The sequence below is a fragment of the Oncorhynchus tshawytscha genome, linkage group LG33 (assembly GCF_018296145.1).
Source record: "Oncorhynchus tshawytscha isolate Ot180627B linkage group LG33, Otsh_v2.0, whole genome shotgun sequence".
NCBI lineage: Eukaryota > Metazoa > Chordata > Actinopteri > Salmoniformes > Salmonidae > Oncorhynchus > Oncorhynchus tshawytscha.
In genome coordinates this window covers 40,201,344-40,218,332 of record NC_056461.1, presented here as the reverse complement: position 1 = coordinate 40,218,332, position 16,989 = coordinate 40,201,344, and the positions used below count along the sequence as shown (strand labels likewise).

Here is a 16,989-nt window from a genome sequence, read left to right as displayed (position 1 = left end):
TTCAAGTTAGTGAATTGGGCTATTTCAGCCACACCCGTTGCTGACAGAAGTATAAAATCGAACACAGCCATGCAATCTCCACAGACAAACAGTAGAATTGGCTTACTGAAGAGCTCAGTGACTTTCAATGTGACACCGTCATAGGATGCTACCTTTCCAACAAGTCAGTACGTCAACTTTCTGCCCTGCTCGAGCTGCCCCCGTGACCTGTAAGTGCTGTTATTGTAAAGTGGAAAAATCTAGGAGCAACAATGGCTCAGCCACGAAACTCACAGAAGGGGACCGCCGGGTGCTGAAGTGCGTTAAAATGACTGTCCTTGGTTGCAACACTCACTACCGAGTTCAAAACTGCCTCTGGAAGCAACGTCAGAACAATAACCGTTTGTCGGTAGCTTCATGAAATAGCTTGTAATGGCTGGGCAGCCGCACACAAGCCTAAGATCACCATCCGCATTCCCAAGCATCGGCTAGAGTGGTGTAAAGCTCGCTGCCATTGGACTCTGGAGCATGGGAAACACATTTTCTGGAGTTATGAACTGGATTGAAACCAGGTGTGTAAAACAAGGACAAAACAAATGGAAAATAAAAAGTGGATCGGCGATGGCTAGAAGGCCGGTGACGTCGACCTCCGAACGCCACCCGAACAAGGAGAGGGACCGACTTCGGCGGAAGTCGTGACAACAAGTTAACACATGATATATTGGATTCACATCTCCAACTAAACCAAAAATAAAAGTTAAACAATACTAATAAGCCAGTGGCTCAGATGAAACTCAGTTAGATACAGTCCAAATGTTGCTATGTTTTTTTTTAAAGCAATAAATAATCTAAAGTCTAGGCTATTTTTACAAACTAATGTAACAGTTCAATTCTGGCTTTTTTTTTTTTTTTTTTTTTTTTTTTTGGGGGGTGAATCAAGGTTTAAATCTCATTGATCAACATCTCAACTAAATAATACCCAATCATCCACATTGAAATGATGTAGTGCTCCCAGTGGGATGGTTCTGGGTAGACTAGCTGGGTAGATGGAAAAAAAAAATCCAGGTAGGCAACAGTTTGTTACACCATACACGATTCACATCGCCACTGTAAATTACATACACTATTTCCAAAATGTCTATATTCTCTTGAAACTGATTGAGATCAAATGGTTGACATGGAGATTCTGCACGGACGTTTCACTGGTAAAGTAGTAAAGTAGAGGTAAAGAAACACAGGGGAGTGGAACAGGCAGTTAGTTAACATTACATTACTGCAGCTTAGGCAGTTACAGCATGAATTCTGTTAGCAGGAGATAAGGATTTAAAAAATGTAACACATCGGTAGAGATATAAATCTGAATGTAACGGATGCCTTACTTGAAAAAGTAACTGTACTAATACCACAGTATTTGAACACTCGTTATATGACTACGTACACTGCATTCGGAAAGTATTCAGACCCCCTGACTCTTTCCACATTTTGTTACATTACAGACATTTTCTAAAATTAATTAAATAAATACAAATCCTTAGCAATCTACACACAATAACCCATGATGACAAAGTGAAAATGGTTTTTTTGACATCTTTGCAAATGTTTAAAAATAAAAACAGTAGTACCTTATTTACATAAGTATTCAGACCCTTTTGCTATGAGACCCGAAATTGAGCTCAGTTGCATCCTGTTTCCATTGATCATCCTTGAGATGTTTCTACAACTTGATTGGAGTCCAGCTGTGGTAAACAGGATTTGTAAAGAAACACACCTGTCTATATAAGGTCTCCGAGACATACAATGGCCTCCATCTTAAATTGAAGAAGTTTGGAACCACCATGTTGTGTCTTTGGTATCATTAAAAGTAAAGACTTGTTTTGTCAAATCAATTCCCTGTAATTATTATTACGTGATTAAACTAATCATGTAAATGTAATTAACTAGGAAGATCAATTAGTCTTCTAATTAATGAATTATTATTCTTTACCTTTTTTTTTTTTTTTTTTTTTTACATTTATCCGTTATTTTACCAGGTAAGTTGACTGAGAACACATTCTCATTTGCAGCAACGACCTGGGGAATAGTTACAGGAGAGAGGAGGGGGATGAATGAGCCAATTGTAAACTGGGGAATATTAGGTGACCGTGATGGTTTGATGGCCAGATTGCGAATTTAGCCAGGACACCGGGGTTAACACCCCTACTCTTACGATAAGTGCCATGGAATCTTTAATGACACAGAGAGTCAGGACACCCGTTTAACGTCCCATCCGAAAGACGGCACCCTACACAGGTCAGTGTCCCCAATCACTGCCCTCTGGCATTAGGATATTTTTTAGACCAGAGGAAAGAGTGCCTCCTACTGGCCCTCCAACACCACTTCCAGCAGCATCTGGTCTCCCATCCAGGGACTGACCAGGACCAACCCTGCTTAGCTCAGAAGCAAGCCAGCAGTGGTATGCTCACGTTAGTCTCATTCCAAACGTCATAAATGGTTGGTTATCTGCACAAACCTAGCCTTTACTATGAATCATCCATACACCATTTGACTTAATCATTTATTTACTAACTAACTAAATAATCACAGAAATGCATAACAAACAACAGTAGATATGGTTACAAGGAAATTATAGGGAAGATTCCCTAGTGGGCCAAGCCGATATAACGGTGATATAACGGTTTTATTCGTAACAATAGAAAAGCCGGGTCTATGACGCCAGATCATGGCTGTGCTCATGGGGGCGTGGCCGGTGACTTGTTATACTTTACAATTCTCTCAAAATTAAAGCTTGACATCACATTACATCAGTTCACAAATAGTTTCATCTTTACTCATTCATTTTATACAAGAATTAGATGCAAACACCATAATTGAGATATGTACTCATTCAGAGACATAGTTATGTGTGTTTCCTATCCTTCGGTAAGGTCACCAAATGAAACAAAACGAACCGGGTCATAGCTGGCTTCTCCACCGACTGTTTACACATTCTCCAGAATATGGATATTGTTCAGTTCTCAAATTCTGTGATGTAGAAGAAGTTCCTTTGTTCTACTGTGAAACTCACTCTCTCTGCATTGCCAGGAGGAGAGAGTCTCCTTCAGGTATTTACGTCCTGAGATAACAGAACCTGGGTGTAGGAGCGAGTGAGAGAGAGGGACGCCATGATCTATACACAGGAAGGGCCACGTCATGACAGTCTCCCCTGGTGGTTTGGATCTTGTGATTATCCTGCAAGTTACAAATCAACATACAAATTATGACCACGTGATGTCCTGTTTGTAGATCATCGTTGAAGTCCCCCACTGGTGGTTGAACTTGGTAGGCTCTCTGAATGTGGAGCAATCCACCACAACGATGGGCAGTGGATGTCCATTTGGTGATCGCCGTTGCGATCCCCCTCTAGTGGTTTACTTTGGTAGGTTTCCTGGAAGCTGCAAAGTACCACAGGAATAGCCAGGGGATGTCCTGGTTGGTGATCGCCGTTGTGGTCCCCCCCTCTGGTGTTTACCTTGGTAGGTTCTCTGACAGCGGGACAGGCCATCACAAGGATGGGCAGTGGGTGTCTGGATTTGGGATCGCTGTTGGGTCGTCTACAGGGATGACCTATGGACTTCTGGGAAGAAAACTGGTGAGTGCTGTAGCTGTAAATAAATGTTCAACTTTACTAAGGCTGGTATTTTGCTCTGACCCTTAAGTGATCCTAATATAAATCCTAATTGGATGTTCCGTTGTACATTTGCGTTTATGCTTACAACCAAGTATCCTGGTAGACTACAACTTGTTCAGAATGAGTCTGATGTAATCAGGTCATTTTCAGGTCAATGCCTTGAGGACATTCAGAATTGGTGTCGAGGGGGTCTGTTGTGGTTTTACTACAAGTCACTACATCTTCCACTATTTTGGTGGCGATAGGTATGTGGCGATAATTTTGAAGAAGTCTATTTCATAACTATGTTATCCACGGAGGAGCTAACCTCACAACGGAAGTACTCTATTTGCATTGTGTGCCTCCCCCCCATCCCTCCTTTCTATTCTGCTGCTACTCTCTGTTTATCATATATGCATAGCGTCATGACATGGCCTTCTTTGGGTATAGCGTGCCTTCCCCCTCTCTCTCTCTCCTACACCCAGGCTGCTGTTATCTCAGGTCATAAATTCCCGGAGGAGATTCTTCCTCATGGCCAGACAGTATAGAGAGAGAGCGAGTTTTCATAGAGAGAACAAAGGAACTTCTTCCACATCACAGAACTTGAGAACTGAACTATATTCATGTTCTGGAGAATGTATAAACAGTTGGTGAAGTAGCCAGCTACGAACTGGTCCGTTTGGTACAATTTTGTGAAACTCATGAGAGACAATAAAGCCACATTACCATAACTCTGTTTATACAAGAGTCTCAGTTGTGAGGCTTTCATCTAATTGTTGTATAAATTGTTCTAATTGTTGTATAAAATACCCTTTGGAGTTTAACTAAATCATTGATCCACCCCATGAGCACAGACATTGATCTGGCGTCATGGGACAGCCCCTTTCTGCTCTTCCGAATATAACCCCCACCGTGGGAATTTATCTTCAGACCAAGCTTACCTCAATTATGAGAGGGCTGAGGTTTGAGCCCAGACCAGCTTACCTCGATAACCGAGAGGGCTAAGGATTGAGTAGATTTCTGAAATCTTAACCATACCACGTGGTTAAACTCTGAGACTATCGATCCGACAGAATAAGAGCTACTCTTCGATACTAATTCTGCAGCTAGGAATGATGTACCCGTAAACGCGAAGGCCGACAACCGCCGAAACATCTATTCTACAACAACATTGCTGAATGTTACTCTGAACTAACCATTCTAACCACGACAGAGAGAGAAAGAGAGAGGGCTGAAAAACTCTCCAACAGAAACAAACTTCCAACAGAGATCACACTGAGCGTAAATATATATATATATATATATATATTGATTGCAATTATTCCTGAATGAGTGAGCATTCATGTGCAAAGGAGTAGCATTTCAATTGCTATAATTATCAACTTTGTAGTGACTCTTTTGTCTTTCACGGCCTTCTCAGTCCCCGCCATGCCGGTTTAGCCCACTAGGGTACATTCCCCTATCATTTCCTTGTAACCATATCTATTTGTATGTTTGTGTGTGCATTTCTGTGATTATTTAGTTAGTTAATAAATAAATGATTGAGACAATTGATGTATGGATGACTCATAGTGAAGACTGGGTTCGTGCAGATAACCAACAAAAATAATAATTCATTAATTAGAAGACTAAATTATCAGTAAAACAAGCTTTTAATTTGGTTCTGATTGGGCACGGCCTTTGAACTAAGCTCATGAGGCATTTATAAATTATATTCTTCAAGAATAAATGGCTAATATATGATTCATTTTAAAGTAAAAAAAAAATGATGTACCAATTCTGGATTGCCATTTTAAGGGTTAAACTGCAGGTATGAAAACGTATCAAATGTGATTTGATGACATCAGTCTTATTTGAGTGAAGTGACATTTCAAATGAAGATATGATTGTTGCTGTCTGAATGCGGTGTAGTCTCTTCTTTCACAGCACATTCAGTATATGGGAACAAAAACAAACTACCAGACAGCAAAAACAAGTGTGAAAGTTTATTGTTTACCATATTGAATAATGAAATGTAAAAAACATATCAGATCTGGGGCTCAACATCTGCATGGCCAGATGACGTTTCGGCCAATGGCTTCCTTCATAGGTGAGAGAACAGGAGATGTATGCAGTAATAATGCCCCCTGTGTGATTTTATAAGCGTCAGGCTGCCTGAGTGCCTGTCAGCAGGCTATGGGGTGGATGCAGGGTTTGTGATGTGCGTTGGACTGCCCTCGGTTGGCCCACTTGGCCAGGAAAGCCCTGATCTCCTTGGTACGGATGCAGTAGATGAAGGGGTTGAGTAGGGGTGGCAGCAGACTGTAGAATAAGAAGAATACTTTATTCACACACACACACACACACACACACACACACACACACACACACACACACACACACACACACACACACACACACACACACACACACACACACACACACACACACACACACACACACACACACCGACTCTGGATGCCAGGGGGAGAAGGGAGAGGGCAAGAAAGGGACAGGGATAGGAGGGGAGACAGGAATGAAGGAGAGGGGGAGAAAGGGACAAGACGGGAGGGGAGAAAGGGACAAGACGGGAGGGGAGAAAGGGACAAGACGGGAGGGGAGAGGGGGACAGAAGGGGAGGGAAGAAAGGGAGAGAGGGACAGGAATGAAGGGGAGGGGGAGAAACAGACAGGAGGGGGGGGGGCAGGACGGGAGGGGAGAAAGGGAGAAAGGGACAGGAATGAAGGGGAGGGGGAGAGGGACAGGACTGGAGGGGAGGGGGGACAGGACGGGAGGGGAGAGGGGGACAGGAGGGGAGGGAAGAAAGGGAGAGAGGGACAGGAATAAATGGGAGGGGGAGAAACAGACAGGAAGGAGGGGAGAGGGACAGGACGGGAGGGGACAGGAGGGGAGGGAAGAAAGGGAGAGAGGGACAGGAATGAAGGGGAGGGGGAGAAACAGACAGGAAGGGGGGAGAGGGGGACAGAAGGGGAGAAGAAGGAAGACAGGGACAAGAGGGGTTTAGTTCAGATGGGGGAGCCCCTGGATGGATAGCTGTTTTTTTGGATAAGTGCCTTTCTCAAGGGCACAATGGCAGTGGTAGTAATGATCTGACAAAATAGCCAGATCATTCCACACTTTTGCATCGCCCGGCCCGGGACTTGATCTACCAACCTTTGGGTTACCAGCCCACCTCTCTAATCTGTGGTCTACCTACCTAGAGAAAATGGCGAGGCTGATGCGGAGGTCAGGGGTCGTGGTCAGGTTGGGGATGTAGGGTGTAGCGTTCACTATGAAACGGGGGATGTAGTAAATAAGGATGATACAGCCCTGAGTAGCACAGGTAGAGAAGGTCTTCACCCTGCCCTGGGTTAGAGAGGGGAGAGTAGTGGGTTAGAGGAAAGGTTTAGTTTAGATAAGAATGATACAGCCCTGAGGAGCAGGTAGAGAAGGTCTTCAGCCTGCCCTGGGTTAGAGAGGGGAGAGTAGTGGGTTAGAGGAAAGGTTTAGTTTAGATAAGAATGACACAGCCCTGAGGAGCAGGTAGAGAAGGTCTGCAGCCTGCCCTGGGTTAGAGAGAGGAAAGTGTTCTCAGTGGGTTAGGGTTAGTAGAGAGTAGTTAAAATTAAGGACAGAGACTGGACAGGACAAGCAATGTGTTATTTAAAGTTGAAATGGTGAACCTGGCAGTCCAGGTTTAATGCAGAGGAGGCTCCTCAGATGAGGATGGGGAGGAACATACTCCTCAGTTAATTTCTAAAAATAAAATAGTGAAACATAAAAAAAGTTATAATTTTTAGATAAAACTGTAGTAAATATATTCACGTCAGCAAATATTTGATTACAGCACACTGTTCTGTAATGTCTGCAGTAGCCTCAACAACACTTTGTATGGTAGCACGGAGGACGGCTAGTTTCCGTCCTCCTTTGGGTACATTGAATACAAAATCTAGGAGGCTCATGGTTCTCACCTCCTTCCATAGTGTTACACAGTAATTATGACAACTCCTGGAGGACGTCGTCTTGCAGCATAAACTGACATTGTCCACCAAATCAAAGGATCATAGAATGAATCTAGTACTGAAAGCATAAGCTACAGCTAGCGAGCACTGCAGTGCATTCAATGTGGTGAGTAGTTGACTCAAAGAGAAAGATAGAAAAATCTTGAGCAATTTTGAACAAATGAAGGAGAAGCAAGAGAGAGAGCAAACTATATTTCATTGTATTTTTTTTCACTTTAATTTACTTAGCTAGCAAATGAAGCTAGCTACTTTAGCCTAATCAAACACCCAGCTCAAACAAAGAGAGATGGTATGTTAGCTAGCTGGCTATGGCTATCCAACACTGGCACTCTTCCAAGTCAATGTAACCTTTTGATCTTATTAATTTATCTCTACCAATGTAACTGCTAAACTGCTTGCTGACTGTAGACTGTAGTGCATGATTGTACCGGGTTTACTAACACGTGAAATCTAGTAGCTATGTTGACTATGACATTAGCTAATATGGTGACAAGGATGCAGGCGGTGTGTAGCAGTTAGCGGTTATGAAATTAAGGGTGGCTTGAAAGCAAAGTGATCATGCTGTTTGCATGTGGCTGCTGTCAAAGTGATCTGTGTTTGCGTGTGATCAGGGATGACTTCATCACTTCGATTCTGTTGAAAATGATATATTAAATGGAAGCAAACAGAATGAAATGGGGATAAACATACCTGAATTTGTCCAATAGAAACTCTCGTTTACAGCAGTTGGACTAATGATTACACCCTAGATCAACTAGACGCAGGCAAGAGTGCAAGGTGGTATTGAATGTCACTGTCAGCTTGATTACTCCAATTTTTCTCTCGACCTGTGTAAACTTTCATTCATAGGCTATGTTGTAGCAACCTCCTGTTGGGTATAGGGAGAATTAGAGCATCATGTGTAGTAGCCTAAACCTATTGATGTTACGTTGAGCTCGTAATAGAAATAAGACCATGCTCATAAACATTTAGTGGTGGGGTCACACAACCCTCCTCCTCACACACTCCTCCTCACACACCCCTCCTTACCCCTCCTCCCAACCAGCCCCCTGCACCCCACACCCCTCCTTACCCCTCCTCACACACCCCCTCCTCACACACCCCTCCTTACCCCTCCTCCCAACCAGCCCCCTGCACCCCACACCCCTCCTCCCACTCAGCCCCCCTGCACACCCCACCCTCACACTCCACACCTCCAGAATTCTGACCTGTGCGTTAGCCATGCGCATCACTGTGAAGATGATGTTGACGTAGGAGAAGACGATGAAGCCAAAGGGGAGAAAGAGAACGACCATGGCTAGTGAGAAGGATAGTCTGCTCTGGGACGAGATGTCAGCACACGACAGCCTGTTGAGTGAGTGAGTGGTTGGTTGATTGGTTGACTGAATTTATTTGATATTTAAAAAAAATACATATACTGTATGCACATCAAGTATAATACAGTAAAGTCACTATGGAGTCAAAAGTAGTGCACTTTAAAGTGAATAGGGAGCAAATTGGGATTCGGACACTGACTGGTTGAGAGACGTGGTGTCGCAGTAGCAGTGGTTGATGCGGTTGGACCCACAGAAAGGCATCTGGGATGACTGGATGGTGGTGATGGCTGGAGATATCATGGCTAACACCCAGGACAGGGCTGTTAGGAGAGACATGGTCCTGTTGGTCATCAGCTCATTGTACCTGGTAGAGAGGGAGGGAGGGAGGGAGGGAGGCAGGGAGGGAGGGATGGGTAAGGTGAGAGGGGTGGAAGAGGGGGGAGAAGGGGGAGAGATGGGTGGGATAGGGGGTGAGAAAGAGAGAAAAAGACAGAGAGTTATCTGTGAGTTGCCTGCTGTAAAAGGTTGGTCGTTATCGTATTAACACCTGAGAGGGAAATACAGGTAGTTACAGGTAGATATATCGACAGTATACTGAACATAAATGCTAAAAACAACAATTTAAAAAATGTTACTGAGTTTCAGTTCATGTCAAGAAATAAATAAATAAGCCCTATCTCTGCTTTTCACATGTCTGGGTAGGAGTGCAGCCTTGGGAGGGCATGGGCCCACCCATTTGGGAGCCAGGTCCGCCCAGCCCTTTTTCCCCACAAAAGGGCTTTATTACAGACAGAAATACTCCTCAGTTTCATCCGTTGTCTTGGTGGCTGGTCTCAGACGATCTCGCAGGTGAAGAAGCTGGATGTGGAGGTCCTGAGCTGGCGTGGTTACACCTGGTCTGCGGTTGTGAGGACGGTTGGACGTATTGCCAAATTCTCTAAAACATCTTTGGAGGTGGTTTATGGTAGAGAAATGAACAATCATTTCTCTGGCAACAGCTTTGGTGGAAATTCCTGCAGTAAGCACGTCAATTGCACACTCCCTCAAAACTTGAGACATCTGCGGCATTGTGCTGTGTGACAAAGCTGCACATCATAGAGTGACCTTATATTGTCCCCAGCACAATATGCACCTGTGTAATGATCATGCTGTTTAATCAGCTTCCTGATATGCCACACCTGTCAGGTGGATGGACTATATCTGCAAATTATAAATGCTCACCAAATGGAATGTAAACACATTTGTGCACAAAATATGAGAGAGATAAGCTTTTTGTGCGCGCTCTCCATAGCAGATGTGAGCAAGACCTTTAAACAGCTCAACATTCATAAGGCTGCGGGTCCAGACGGATTACCAGGACGTGTACTCAGAGCATGCACGGACCAACTGGCAAGTGTCTTCACTGACATTTCCAACCTCTTCCAGACCGAGTCTGTATTACCTACATGTTTCAAGCAGATCACTGTAGTCCCTGTGATCAAGAAAGCAAATGTTACCTGCCTAAATGACTACCACCCCGTAGCACTTACGTCGGTAGCCATGAAGTGCTTTGAAAGGCTGGTCATGACTCACATCAACATCATCATCTAAGAAACCCTAGACCCACTCCAATTCACTTACTGCCCCAACAGATCCACAGATTACGCAATCTCAATTACACTCCACACTGCCCTTTCCTATCTGGACAAAGGAACATCTATGTGAGAAGGTTGTTCTTTGACTACAACTCAGCGTTCAACACCATAGTGCTCACAAAGCACATCACTAAGCTAATGGCCCTGGGACTAAATACCTCGTTCTGCAACTGGGTCCTGGACTGTCGCCCCGCAGATTGTAAGGGTAGGCAACAACACATCTGCTATGCTGATCCTCAACACTGGGGCCCCTCAGGGGTGCGTGCTTAGTCCCCTCCTGTTTACCCACGACTGCATGGCCAAGCACGACTCGAAAACCATCATTCAAATCAAATCAAATCAAGTCAAATGTATTTATATAGCCCTTCATACATCAGCTGATATCTCAAAGTGCTGTACAGAAACCCAGCCTAAAACCCCAAACAGCAAGCAATGCAGGCGTAGAAGAACGGTGGCTAGGAAAAACTCCCTAGAAAGGCCAAAACCTAGGAAGAAACCTAGAGAGGAACCAGGCTATGTGGGGTGGCCAGTCCTCTTCTGGCTGTGCCGGGTGGAGATTATAACAGAACATGGCCAAGATGTTCAAATGTTCATAAATGACCAGCATGGTCCAATAATAATAAGGCAGAACAGTTGAAACTGGAGCAGCAGCATGGCCAGGTGGACTGGGGACAGCAAGGAGTCATCATGTCAGGTAGTCCTGAGGCATGGTCCTAGGGCTCAGGTCCTCAGAGAGAGAGAAAGAAAGAGAGAAAGAGAGAATTAGAGAGAGCACACTTAAATTCACACAGACACCGAATATGACAGGAGAAGTACTCCAGATATAACAAACTGACCCTAGCCCCCCGACACATAAACTACTGCAACATAAATACTGGAGGCTGAGATCATTAAGTTTGCTGACGACACAACAATGGTAGGTCTGATAACCGACAACGATGAGACAGCCTATAGGGAGGAGGTCAGAGACCTGGTCGTGTCTTGCCAAGACAACAACCTATCCCTCAATATGAGCAAGACAAAGGAGTGGATCATGGACTACAGAAAAAGGAGGGCTGAACAGGCCCCCATCAACATTGACGGGGCTGTAGTGGAGCGGGTTGAGAGTTACAAGATCCGTGGTGTCCACATCACCAACAAACTAACAAGGTCCAAACACAACAAGACAGTTGTGAAGAGGGCACGCCAACAACTTTTCCCCTTCAGGAGACTGAAAAGATTTGGCTTGGGTCCCCAGATCGTCAAAAAGTTCTACAGCTGTACCATCGAGAGCATCCTGACTGGTTGCAACACCTCCTGGTATGGCAAATGCTCGGCATCTACCCGTAAGGTGCTTGAGAGAGTAGTGTGTACGGCCCAGTACATCACTGGGGCCAAGCTTCCTGCCATCCAGGACCTCTATACCAGGCGGTGTCCACCTTAGTCATAGACAGTTCTCTCTGCTACCGCATGACAAGAGATATCGGAACGCCAAGTCTAGGTCCAAGAGGCTTCAAAACAGCTTCTACCCCCAAGCCATAAGACTCCTGAACATCTAATGAAATGACAACTATTTGCACTGCCCCCCCTCTCTTTTACACTGCTGCTACTCTCTGTCATTATCTATGCATAGTCACTTTAATAACTCTCCTTAAATGTACATATTAATTCAGTACCGGTGCCCCCGCTCATTGACTCTGTACCGGTACCCCCTGTATATAGCCTTGCTATTGTTATTTTACTGCTGCTCTTTAATGGTTTTTTTTTTAGGTTAAATTATTATTTATTTTTTAAACTGCATTGTTGATTAAGGGCTTGTATGTAATAATTGTATTCGGATAAATACATTTTTATTTTATTTGAATGATGAGACTCTCATGAACAAGATGGTGTTCTCCATCTTGGGACTAGTCTTGAAGTCGGTACAGCCGATCTGCCAACTTCTGTCTTTAGGGGGTGAACAGTTTGTGATACACACTAATCTGTGTAAAGGTGAGACTCTCAGGAACATGTACACGTCAGTTGTTTTATCTAAGACACGCACAGGCCTCACAAGACTTTCCTGAAGATCCCCTGGTGTCACGTTCTGACCTTATTTCTTTTGTTATTGTTGTTTTCTAGGTTGTGTTTATGTGTTTGGCCTGGTATGGTTCTCAATCAGAGGCAGGTGTCGTTCGTTGAGAATCGTACTTAGGTAGCCTTTTCCCACCTGTGTTTTGTGGGGGATATTCCATTTCAGTCTTTGCACCATTCGGGACTGTTTCGGTTTTCATTTTGGTTCTCTAGTTCTTTTTGTATTTTGTATTCATTCTCATTAAAATACATTATGGATACGTACCACGCTGCGCATTGGTCTGATCTCTCCTACTCCTCCTCAGAAGAGGACGAGGAAATCCGTTACACCTGGTACCAGTCAAACAATTTATGTAATTATATATGGAAACTTTTTAGTGACAAAAATAAAGGGTTTAAATGCATGTAAAAAAATATATATATAAAAATGTTGCCTGACCTTTCTTTAATCTCTAAGACACTTTGTTTGGGGGGGGGACTCGCTGCTGTTCCATGTAGTGAATATGTTATTCAATGCGTTTGTAGATTATAATAACAGTAAGGACTATCTGTTGTTCCATGCAGTGACTCTGTTATTCAATGCATTTGTATGGGCTAATAACAGTAAGGCCAAAACTAGGTTTTTGCATCACATAAAAAAATAACTTACAATGTTTCAAGGGGTCTTAAAATTCTTAAAATTCTAAATCAAATAGTAAATTGATCCTTGGTATGACCTTAAAACAGTTCGATATAGCTTAGACAGGGTTTACACTCTTATGAGTTAAGGTTAGGGTTAGGTAGATCTATGTTACCTGAGAGGGTAGCAGATAGCCAGGTATATGTCCATAGCCATGGTCATCATGATGATAGGGTTAGGGTAAGGGTAAGGGCCAGGGTTAGGGTTAAGTAGATCTATGTTACCTGAGAGGGTAGCAGATAGCCAGGTATTTGTCCATAGCCATGGTCATCATGATGAGAGAGGTGAGTGCTCCAAAGTAGTGGATGAATTGTTTCTGTATCAGACACAGAAAGAAAGAGATGCCAGCGTCGTCCCACCAGTACCGAGCTATCACTTTGGGAAGGGCCACCGTGCAGAAGCCTGGGATATGGACAAGCAGCACAACATTTCAGAATGTAAATAAATATCAATCAATTGATTAGTACATTTTTTGGTGCTATGCAGATTGAAGAAAAGGCCACACATTTGAACAGGACGTTTTATGGTCACATGTCCTTACATGCACACATTTTAACAGGATAACAGGATAACCACAGGCTGAGTATCTTACCTATATCTAACAGAGCCAGGCTGAGTATCTTACCTATATCTAACAGAACCAGGCTGAGTATCTTACCTATATCTAACAGAGCCAGGCTGAGTATCTTACCTATATCTAACAGAGCCAGGCTGAGTATCTTACCTATATCTAACAGAACCAGGCTGAGTATCTTACCTATATCTGACAGAACCAGGCTGATAATCTTACCTATATCTGACAGAACCAGGCTGAGTATCTTACCTGTATCTGACAGAGCCAGGCTGAATTATCTTACCTATATCTGACAGAGCCAGGCTGATTATCTTACCTATATCTGACAGAGCCAGGCTGAGTATCTTACCTATATCTGACAGAGCCCGGCTGATTATCTTACCTATATCTGACAGAGCCAGGCTGATTATCTTACCTATGTCTGACAGAGCCAGGCTGAATTATCTTACCTATATCTGACAGAGCCAGGCTGAGCATGATGATGTACATGGGTTTCTGCAGGCTGCGCTCCAGAGCAAACAGCACCACCAGCAGGATGTTCCCCACCACCGTGATCACATAGATGAAGAAGAAGAACCAGGCCACCAGCTGGTAGAAGGATGGATGGAGCCCCGGGAAGCCCACGATCACAAACACTGACACACGCGTGTAGTTGCTTTGGAGCATACTGTATGGGGAGAGAATAGTATGGGACGATCCCACATCTGCCACCAGTGTACTGAGGAGAGAATAGTATGGAGCGATCCCAGGGGCGCCATGCACTCTAAAAATCTGAGGGGGCACAAAGTACTTGAGGGTGGTCTGGAGGGGTGCTAGATTTCTTTATTTTTCAAACACCTGAAACAGCTTTTTCCTACAATCTAGAGCCATAATCATTTCTCTTGAGCTGTCTGTTTCCTCACTGGTGGTTATATTTATAAAGAAACAACATATGCTTCTTTCCATCTCTGCTAAAATCTATGTAAAAGATTGAAAGGAATGTGATTCTTATTCAGCACATTTAGTTATTACTTGCTTTTCTAAAGTCTATCACCCTTGGCAGCAGGCATGCCAGCCAACATAGTTACACAAGCTAGCTACTCTAACTGGATTGTTAGCCTGAAATGGCTTCTTGGTAGCTAGTTATGAGGTTGGAAAATCTGAGCCAGCTAAAGCCAACTTCGTAACATTGGTAGGTGGCTCGGTGGTATTAAAAAGAAACAACAACAACAATGAATAAAAACACAAATTATTATAATAATTATTATTACAGGACAAATCTTGAGGGTGCACTGTGGCCCTGTGGCCCCTATGATGCCTCTGATCCCACTGCTGCCACCAATGTACTGAGGAGAGAATGATTGCCAATACAACACCATTATGATAAAGAAGATGCAATGGAGCGACAGGTAGCCTAGTGGTTAAGAGGTTGTGCCAGTAATCGTAAAGGTTTACCGGGTTGAACCCTCTAGCTGACTAGGTGAAACGTCTGTCGATGTGCCCTCGAGCAAGGCACTTAACCCTAATTGTTCCGGTAAGTCGCTCTGGATAAGAGTGCCTGCTAAAATGTAAATGTAATTATGATAGACAATACACCATTGTTATGATAGACAATACAACATCATTATAATAGAGAATACAACATCATTATGATAGAGAATACACCAGACACAAGTTTAACTTGTACCTAAATAAGGGGATAACAGTTACTGAATGATGTTTGCTTGTTTAAACAGTTAAAAAAGACCTTACAGTGTAATAACATGTATAATACAACACTACAGTATAATAACATGTAGAATCTAAAAGTACATGGTCATAACATAACAAATATTATAATGATAACATATAGATGTACCTCTCTTTTTGATGGTGGCCAGAGAATGGAGTTGCCTTCGCACACGTTCTGATTTAAATACTATCGACAGGGGCTCCATCCTAAAGAGGGAGTGTGTGTGTGTGTGTGTGTGTGTGTGTGTGTGTGTGTGTTTGCATGTGATACTCTTACTGTACAGAATGGGGATAATTCTGTGACTGGTACAGTAGGTGCCTTCTATGAAGTTACAGTCCATGCCTCCTCTCCCATTACAAGAAATGCATGTGTGTTGATTTGTTTATGTGTGTGTGTGTGTGCGCGTGCGTGTGTGTGTGTGTGTGTGTTTGGTAAATATCTGATTCCTTGACCGTGTAGATTATGTACATGTATTGTATAATGCTAGAATGAATAGTCCCTGTAAATCAGTCATATTCAAAGTCGAGGTCGCAACCCAAATTGCAGTGGGGTTGCCAAAATATACTGAACAAAAATATAAACGCAACATGTAAAGTGTTGGTCCCATGTTTCATGAGCTGAAATAAAAGATCACGGAAATGTTCAATACGCACAAAAAGCTTATTAATTTCTCTACCATCTCATGCCACCTCAAATGTCGCTTTAGAGAATTTTACAGTACGTCCAATCGGCATCACAACTGCAGATCACATGTACAGTGTTGTGTGGGCGAGCGGTTGGCTGATGTCAACGTTGTGAAGAGAGTGCCCCATGGTGGCGGTGGGGTTGTGATATGGGCAGGCATAAGCTACGGACAACGAACACAATTGCATTTTATCGATGACAATTTGAATGCATAGAGATACCTTGACTAGATTCTGGCTCATTGTGACGCCAAATGTTTTTAACCTCTTGGGGCTAGGGGGCAAAATTTTCACTTTTGGTAAAAGAGCGTGCCCAATTTCAACTTCCTGCTACTCATGCCAAGAATATAAGATATGCATATTATTCATAGAAAACAAGCTCAAGTTTCTAAAACTGTTTGAATCATGTCTGTGAGTATAACAGAACTTATGTAGCAGGCAAAACCCCGAGGACAAACTGTTCAGATTTTTTTGCCTCTGTTCCCTGCCCTGTCATTGCCAAGGGATATTTCGTAGGAACATGTTTTCAGTTCCTACCGCTTCCACTGGATGTCACCAGTCTTTGGAATTTGGTTGAGGTTATTCCTTTGTGCAATGAAGAAGTAGGCCAACTAGGAACTGGGTAACACTTTTGTGAGTTGCACAAGACGTGAAAAGCTGCGCTGGTTTGTTTTCATTCCTGTACTGAATACAGATTGCCCTGTCTACAATTTG

General features: G+C 43.4%; 1 protein-coding gene across 1 annotated transcript; it reads right to left on the bottom strand.

Moving 5' to 3' along the window:
* Window positions 1-5,597: 5,597 nt before the first annotated feature.
* LOC121841655 (olfactory receptor 10A4-like) lies at window positions 5,598-14,547 on the bottom strand. The gene is made up of 6 exons (XM_042311427.1): window positions 14,331-14,547; window positions 13,532-13,709; window positions 9,142-9,306; window positions 8,835-8,973; window positions 6,822-6,970; window positions 5,598-5,926 (listed from the first exon to the last, which is right to left on the bottom strand). Exons 1-6 carry the CDS (start codon window positions 14,545-14,547, stop codon window positions 5,791-5,793), a joined length of 984 nt encoding a protein of 327 aa, XP_042167361.1. The 3' UTR covers window positions 5,598-5,790.
* Window positions 14,548-16,989: the final 2,442 nt, after the last annotated feature.

What these genes read in the sequence shown, in the direction of transcription:
- LOC121841655 (XM_042311427.1), bottom strand. Translation starts at nt 14,547, where the DNA reads ATGCTCCAAAGCAACTACACGCGTGTGTCAGTGTTTGTGATCGTGGGC. An exon ending in GACACCACGTCTCTCAACCA is followed by an intron (nt 8,974 to 9,141) that starts GTCAGTGTCCGA and finishes CTCACTCAACAG; the next exon opens with GCTGTCGTGTGCTGACATCT. An exon ending in AGCCTCGCCATTTTCTCTAG is followed by an intron (nt 5,927 to 6,821) that starts GTAGGTAGACCA and finishes CTTATTCTACAG; the next exon opens with TCTGCTGCCACCCCTACTCA.